Source organism: Corythoichthys intestinalis, chromosome 4, assembly GCF_030265065.1.
Source record: "Corythoichthys intestinalis isolate RoL2023-P3 chromosome 4, ASM3026506v1, whole genome shotgun sequence".
Taxonomy (NCBI): Eukaryota; Metazoa; Chordata; class Actinopteri; order Syngnathiformes; family Syngnathidae; genus Corythoichthys; species Corythoichthys intestinalis.
In genome coordinates, this window is record NC_080398.1 from 14,132,292 (window position 1) to 14,140,801 (window position 8,510).

At 41.7% G+C, this 8,510-nt stretch overlaps 1 protein-coding gene across 1 annotated transcript; it reads left to right on the forward strand.

Annotated features, from left to right (window-relative positions):
* The first annotated feature begins 1,580 nt into the window (after positions 1 to 1,580).
* Positions 1,581 to 8,510, forward strand: zgc:66448 (uncharacterized protein LOC327401 homolog). Its single transcript, XM_057833166.1, has 2 exons — positions 1,581 to 2,084; positions 2,299 to 8,510. The coding sequence occupies exons 1-2, from the start codon at positions 1,733 to 1,735 to the stop codon at positions 5,592 to 5,594; spliced, it is 3,648 nt and encodes a 1,215-aa protein (XP_057689149.1). The 5' UTR covers positions 1,581 to 1,732; the 3' UTR covers positions 5,595 to 8,510.

Sequence of the window (8,510 nt, forward strand, 5' to 3'; positions counted from 1 at the left end):
GACTGTATTTGTTTATTATAACAATAAATCAACAAGATGGCATTAACATTATTAACATTCTGTTAAAGCGATCCATGGATAGAGGGACTTGTAGTTCTTAAAAGAAAAATGTTAGTACAAGTTATAGAAATTTTATATTAAAACCCCTCTTAATGTTTTCGTTTTAATAAAATTTGTAAAATTTTCAATCAAAAAATAAACTAGTAGCCTGCCATTGTTGATGTCAATAATTACTTACACAATATAATGGGTGCTGAAGCCTATAAAATCAGTCGCACCCAAGCGCCAGCAGAGGGCAGCAAAACTCCATAAAACACAAGTGAGCTTTTCACTGTACTTTCATTTAAATCTGTCTGAGCGGGACATCTGCGTTAATTGCGTCAAATATTTTTACGTGATTAATTTAAAAAATTAATTAACATCCGTTAACGCGATAATTTTGACAGCCCTAATATACGTATATGTATAATAGTTATTAGGGCTGTCAAAATTATCGCGTTAACGGGCGGTAATTAATTTTTAAAAATTAATCACGTTAAAATATTTGACGCAATTAACGCACATGTCCCGCTCAGACAGTATTCTGCCTTTTGGTAAGTTTTACAGCAAGGTTTTTTGTGCTGTCTAACAGCGAACTCTTGTGGTCGCTTTGCGACATGGTTTATTGCTTTCTTGCCAGTTCAATATGGCTGCACGACGTCTCGGGCTGACGCCTACATTGTAATGTTGTGCTTATATGATCCTTGGACAAGATTTGTCCGTAAGTATGGTTGTTGTAAAGATTGTACATATTATGTTAGTAAGCGAAATTTTTTTGTATGAGACGCTTTTTGTTTATGTTTAGTGAACCTGTATAGCGTGCTAAGCTAACGTTGTTGCTAATGCAATGCTTGTGTACTTTTTTTTTGTAGTTTCACGACGGTCTAAAGAGGACAGTGGTTTGAGGCCATTTTATTAATAAATCAGATGAAAAAGGAAGAAGTCTGATTATTAAGGCGTCGTTCACTAGTTGTCTAGCTTTGGAAAAAGTAGACGCTTCGGGGTGAGGACAGCATAAACAGATTTAAATGACAGTAGAGTGAAATGCCCACTACAGTCCTTATGTACCGTATGTTGAATGTATATATCCATGTTGTGTCTTATCTTTCCATTCCAACAAATTATTTTACAGAATATATATATATAATTTACAGAAAAATATGGCATATTTTATAGATGGTTTGAATTGCGATTAATTGCGATTAATTACGATTAATTAATTTTTAAGCTGTAATTAACTCGATTAAAAATTGTAATCGTTTGACAGCCCTAATAGTTATAGTAAGTTCTTTCTAATTATACTTTGGGGAAAAGTGGGAAAAAAACATGTTTTATATGTATCTGTTTCCAATGCTAAATCCGAATAAATACACTGAACACACACCCCAAAAAAAATTGGTGTGGGGGAGGGAATACCTCGCGGGTTTTCACTTATCGCGGCGGCTTCTGGTCCCCATGAACCGCGAAAAACGAGGGATCACTGTATAGCATTAGCATTTGACTCCAGCTCGCACATGTGGCGTTTGGATGCTTGAGCCTGTGTACCAAGCTTTCTCCCACGTCCCAGAGTTATCAGTCACTTAACTCTTGCTTTATTTTGAAAAATTGGAGGCGCCAACGTCATTTCCACGCTCATTCGCTGAATTTGGTGAGCCCGCAGCTCGAATCCAGCCCAGGGGTGCATGGGGGGAATATGGCCGCCATATACGTACCGGAGTCTCCGGAACGACACAACTCCCTGGCGGAGGAAACCCAAACGTCAGGGGGCAAGACTGACGCGGCGGAACTGGAAAGCACCTCCGACAATACGGAAGAAAATACGATTATTGAACCCCGGGCGCGTCATAGTAACGAGCACAGGGGTAACAACAACGCTTCGTTGCCCAGCCATTCTGAGGTTATTGAGTCGGGGGCTGGAAGCGACCAAACATGTAATTCATCTGAGCCAAAAATGGCCGAGTCACCGGGAGACGAAAAGCGGCCATTTGACTGTCCCGAAGACCAATACGACGGTGAAGAGGCTCACTCCCACCCGGCAGTAAATAGTAAGTATACTGTAACGATGTTATACAGTATTTTTACTAGTAGCTTTAGCGTTCCAATTTCCCAATACATCCTTTCACATTAGTATGTTCAGTTTTCAATGCACTGCACAATCTAGCCAGCCACTTTCATTTAATCATATATCTCTATTTTGCATGAAAATATAATTTAGTTTGGATAACTTTATATAACATTGGCTCTTATGTCAATTTTCAGTTTCAAAGACTGCCGAGAAGGTGCTGTCAGAAACTCAAGCTAAAGCTCTTAATGGTGCAGAGGAAATGAATGGGAAGGTTGATCGACCTAGCTTGGAGAAACAACTGTCTGAGGATCCTGTAGAAGACACGATAGATTATGTGGTCGAAGAACATGATGGGAGTGACAAAATGCAAGACACTGATACATTTAAGCCAAAAAAGAGTCGCATGGTGTGCAAGGAGTGTGGGATAGCTTTCACCCGGCGTGAAATGTTCTACCTTCACCGTCACAATCATGCTCATAAAGATGAACTTGTTCCCCTCACCTGTAAAGAATGCGGCCTTACCTTTAAGGACCGCCGCAGCCTCATTAAGCACAGACATGTGCATAAAGAGGAGGAGGCGGAAGAACCGACGAATGAGGAGGAAAATGCTTTTCAGTGTGCAACATGTGAGAAGTTCTTCCCCACCGCACAAAAACTGAGGATTCACACTTGCAACGATACAAGTGAAAAGCCTTACCACTGTTCATTGTGTCGCAAAGAGTTCCAATTAAGGTGTTCTGTTGCCATGCACATGCTCAGCCACTCGCAAGAAGGCGACTGGACGTGCGAGGAGTGCGGTCGAAAATTCCGAGACTACAAGAGGTTGCGCAGCCACCAGCGATGTCATCCGGTCCTTAAACCGTACGAGTGTCCGGATTGTGGCATGGCTTTCAGATACATTTCAGTCATGGAAGACCACCGCCGCAAACACACTAACCAACTACGCTCTTATTTGTGCACTGTATGCGGTAAGAGCTTCAAGTACAGCAGTCTCCTTCAACAGCATCAGTATCTGCACACTGGTGACAAGCCCTTCCATTGTTCTGAATGTGGTAAGAAATTTGCCTTCGCTCAAAATATGAGGGCACACTGTCGCCAACATAGACAGCATCCAGTCAATCCTCTTCCCTCGACTGAGCAGCCAACCATGCAGACCCTTGTGTCTCCACCAGAGCCCGTGCAAGTGGTGCAAAGGAAAGAGAATGCAAACCCGAGTGACATACCGAAACGCATATTTAACTGTCCACTTTGTCCCCAGACATGTGACTCGCCAGCCAACCTGAGAGCCCACATGCATATTCATGAGTTGGAGTATGAATCACAGCAGAAAGGATTCCCGGTGACTCCAGAAATGAAAAAGGTTTGGGACAGAGGGTTCACCTGTCCCCACTGCCCATGTACTTATCGTGAGGAGATAAGTTTAAGATTACACATATTTAAAACCCACAACGACATTGCTCAAGATTGGGACAAAGTGTCAATAGCCCCTCCAAAAGAAGTACACTCTATAAATAGAGAAAATATTCAGGCCAAAATCAGAAGTGATGACATAGGTATTAAGCCATACAAGTGCCCCCAGTGTGAAAAAATGTTTCGGCATCGCTCCGTGTTAGAGTTGCACATGCGCATACATTCCAAGGACAAGCCTTACCAGTGCAACGTGTGTGGCAAAGGCTTTCGATTCAGCAGCTACTTACAGCAGCATATGATCATCCACTCGGGCGAGAAGCCTTACAAATGTCCCGAATGTGGGAAGGATTTTGCCTTCCTGCAGAACATGAGAACCCACCAGAGGCTGCATCAGGAAAAACCCTTCCGCTGCACCAGTTGCCGCAAAGGCTACAGTGACGAGACGCAACTGCAGCACCATATGCTCTCTCATAATGGGGATAAGCCTCACAAATGCAACCTGTGCGATAAGAGTTTCGGTTTGGCCTATTTGCTTCGGGACCACCTGAACACACACACGGGAGAGCGACCCCACCACTGTGATGAGTGTGGCAAATCTTTCTCCTGGTTGAGCAGCTTGTTAGTGCACCAAAAGATCCACACTCGCAAGCGGCAGAGTTTTAGTTCGATCAATTCCATTCCCGTCGGTGGAAGGACAAGAGGCAGGGGAAGAAGAGGGGGAAGGCCAATGTGGGGTTTGAATAGAACAATAGGGGGGGTTCCTCTCTATACTAATTCAGGGAACCTGGCGCAAACATCCATGAACTTATCTCAAGTGGAGTTCCAAGGGAGGATGCAAAAAGATGTGTTTTTTCCTGAGCTACACTCTGGACCTGTCCATTGGGAGGTGAGCGATCCAAGGATAATACAAGTCCCCTCAATACAGCAGCCAGAGTTGTTTGACAGCTCACCACAGTCTGGCCGACTCATTCAAGAATGCACACCCACCATTGTCGGCTCCCCTCAAAAAGCCGGCCCCTCGGGAATCAACGAGATGGGGAAACACGGACCCCCCACGGCCACAACATCAACATCCTCTGGTTCTTTGCTCCTTGACCCCTGTGGGAATCCATCATTTGTGGATAGTGCAGCTCTATGGAGCGTGCAACCTCCTCTGCTGGGTTCTCCAAACAAGTTGGGTCCAGAGTTCCAATCTCCAAGATGGCCTGGGGCTCTGCTGTCAAAACAAGAGACATTCATACTTCCTTCTAAAGAGGACAGCAAAGTGCAGGGTCCTCAAGCAATACAGATGACTGTTAGCCGACCTGAGAAGCTATGGCCAGAAAGTGAGTCACAAAAGGAAAGGGCTTTAGGTGCACTGTCCTCAGCTCAGCAAGACCAAAGCATCCCCATCCCAGTATCCGCTCCTGTTACCGCTGGGATTGGTAGCACTTTGTGGGGTATTCAAGCACCTCTGGGGACTTCAAACAAAATGACCTCCCCTCAGAAACTAGTGAACAATCAAGACTTGCAGTTAGAGCAGAAGCAGGTGGCGCCTGCTTGGGCCAATGTACAGAATCAGACTTTAACACAGAAACTTCCGATCGCCATCAATCCATTTGCCCAAACCATCGGCACAACAGTCTGGGGCTTCCAAAATAATCCTGTGGGTCCTCAGCTGCTTCTGACTGGGCAGCTCAAGCCAGGAAGTGGACAGGACCTGCAGCAGCAACCCTTGGTTACGGCCAGTCAGATTATCCTCAACCAGCCGCCACCCTTTTTCTCCCCGGCGCTCGCCACCCTGCCGACCCTTGCTTTACCCAGTCCTCACTCTCTTCACACCGTTTCTGTCGGAGCGCTGTCGAGACCGCCGCTCCCAAATATTTTCTTCACCCCACAGGCCGTCTTGACTGAGAGGCCTCCCATATCACAAACCCCAGGCCTACCTCAGCTCGCCACGCCGACCGAAGCTCACAAACTCCGGGCCCGTTTACCTTTTGCCCCAGAAAGGCTCTTTCCGTGCATGGTATGCGGTTGCTCTTTTCCACGAGAGCTGGATCTTCAGTTGCATTACTTGCAACATGCACAAGGAGAGGTGTGACTTTGCAAAAGTAGCAGCGAAACGTGATAATGTATTTCTTACTTTTTCTATTTTCTGTTGAACCACATTTATCTGACACCTAATTGTGCTTTTTGACAAGCTCACTTGGATGGGCATTGGAAGCCCCCCACCCCAAAAAAAAAAAAAACTGAGTTGGGCTGCACACTTTTTAAACTGTACTATTTCCCTCTAAATATGACTGCAAATACTGTTGTTTTGATGATAATTAGTAGTAGTTTCACGCTTTTAAGATGCGAGTTAAAAAACCTCTGAAGGATATGGACCAATACGCTACTTTATTTACTGCCAATAATGTTTGGATTTAAAAAAACAGATTATTTGTACATTTCTGGCCCTCACTGGAACAATTTGAAAGGTTTATTTCATGTACAGTATACAGTGTGCCTTTTATGAGTCAAGTCTGCATGTGTGCTTCGTTGGTATTCTAGGCCTAGTTTGTTAGTAAGTAGACTGAACATTGACCTCACTCAGTGAGATCACAGAACTGTCCTAAATGCTGAAGTACAGTGAATATGAAAAGTCTACACACCCCTGTTCATATGCCAGGTTCTTTTTAATATATACAGTACAGGCCAAAAATTTTGACACACATCATTCATTGCAACACAAATGATGCTCCCAAACCCATTGATTACGCAAGAAATTTCACTAATTAACCCTGATCAGGAAATACTGAACTGAAACCCATTTCAGGTAACTACCTCTTGAAGATCTCCGAAAGAATTCAGTTTTAGTTGTACCACTTTATTTTTTTGCGAAGTGCATAACTTTTCCACTCGTTCATTGAAATGAAAAAGTGTGTCAAAACCTTTTACCTGTAATGTGTATTAAAAAGTATGGGACCATGATTAAGATCATACATACAGTATTTAAAAAAAAAAAAAAAAAAAGTTTAAATGTTTTAGAATTTTTTTTTATGTGTGAATGGATATTCTCTCTAAGATAAGGCTCATGTGTTGACACCCTATTACTCTGTTGATTAATTCTTTTTGTTCATCGTTTGAACAGGGGTTTGTAGACTATATATCCACTGTGGATGTATGAAGCCACTTTCAGCTGGGTTTTCACGTCATCCAAATAAAGTTTTCATCAGAAAATCGGTTAAATGTGTTCATGTGAATCCATAAAAACATTAAGAGAATGCAACATATCTTTTTGTGAATAACTGGTCCAAACGTGTCTTTTTCGCCAACCAGTGAAAATCAAATGTCGAACCTCATTTTCTATTCAATCGTCTGTGCAAGGAATAGTGGTAAAATATTTTTCTGTATAATGTAAAAAAACAAGTTAAAACTTAAAATATGGACTGGCCTTTGCGTGTTATAGCACCTTAAAACATGAAGAAAGGGGAAAAAACATGCAGTTCAAACTCTGCGGCAGAAGTTCAAGTATCTTAAAGTGGTGAATTTATATCTGTTGAATTTGAACACTGATGATAATTGTGTGTTTATGCAAATTTACTATGGTAGACGTCCGAAAAAGGATATTTGTCATGCTTCCATTTCTAACCTAAAATGAAATAATATATACAGTAGTTTGATTTTTTTTTTCTAAATTTAGCCTTCATTAACATCTATTTCATTAATTTATGTCATTTATGATACTGTTTACAAATTGACAGACATGTTGATGGATGTCTTTCATGCTTTATCCTGTAGTCAATGCATTTGTGTGTCTTTGTACCAATATTCAATGATGTAGTTACATTGTGCTTTTTTTGTGAAGCCAATTTTAGGGGTTTATCCATTTACCACCTGTGTGACCCACCAACTACTACTTTCTGGGTAATGAAGTAATGAGGAGGGAACGTGTCTGAAATAACTAATGTACTCAATCATTTTCATCTATGTGGAGACAATCATTTCAAATATTTCTCAATGATGACTAATAATTTAACCCTGCAAAGCACAAACCATTGATTAAATGATTTAAAAACATAAAAACTAGTTTTTAATGCTTTTAAATCTTTGGGCAACTAGAAGCTATTGCTAATTTCTTGTGCTTGAAAATTATTAGCCGACTTTAGAGCCGCAGGTAGACCCTAATATTACATTACTAATATAAGAAGCTGAAAAACCCATGTATCAATTACGATACGCCAAAAATGAACATGCAATTATTTCTTAGTATTTTTTCATACAATCTCGCTTTCAACATTCCTGACAACAAAACCTATTTTTAACAATCACCATAGCAACTGCAATAGATAAATGTGATCACTAACATTGATTACCACTTTATTATACGGGTCCTTCTAAAAAAAATAGCATATTGTGATTAAGTTCATTATTTTCTGTAATGTACTGATAAACATTAGACTTTCATATATTTTAGATTCATTACACACAACTGAAGTAGTCCAAGCCTTTTATTGTTTTAATATTGATGATTTTGGCAAAAAAGTAAAGAAAAAAAATCCCTATCTCAAAAAATAAGCATATAATGAAAAGGTACTCTTAAAAAAGCTACTTAACCTAATCATCTGAATCAACAAATTAACTCAAAACCCCTGCGAAAGATTCCTGAGGCTTTTAAAAACTCACAGCCTGGTTACTTAAAACCGCAATCATGGGCAAGACTGCCAAACTGACTGCTATCCAGAAGGCCAACATTGACACCCTCAAGCAAGAGGCTAAGACACAGAAAGAAATTTCTGAGCGAATAGGCTGTTCCCAGAGTGCTGTATCAAGGCACCTCAGTGGGAAGGAAAAAGTGTGGCAGGAAACACTGCACAACCAGAAGAAGTGACCGCACCCTGAGAAAGATTGTGGAGAAGGGCCGATTCCAGACCTTGGGGGACCTGCAGAAACAGTGAACTGAGTCTGGAGTAGAAACATCCAGAGCCACCGTGCACAGGCGTGTGCTGGAAATGGGCTACAGGTGCCGCATTACCCA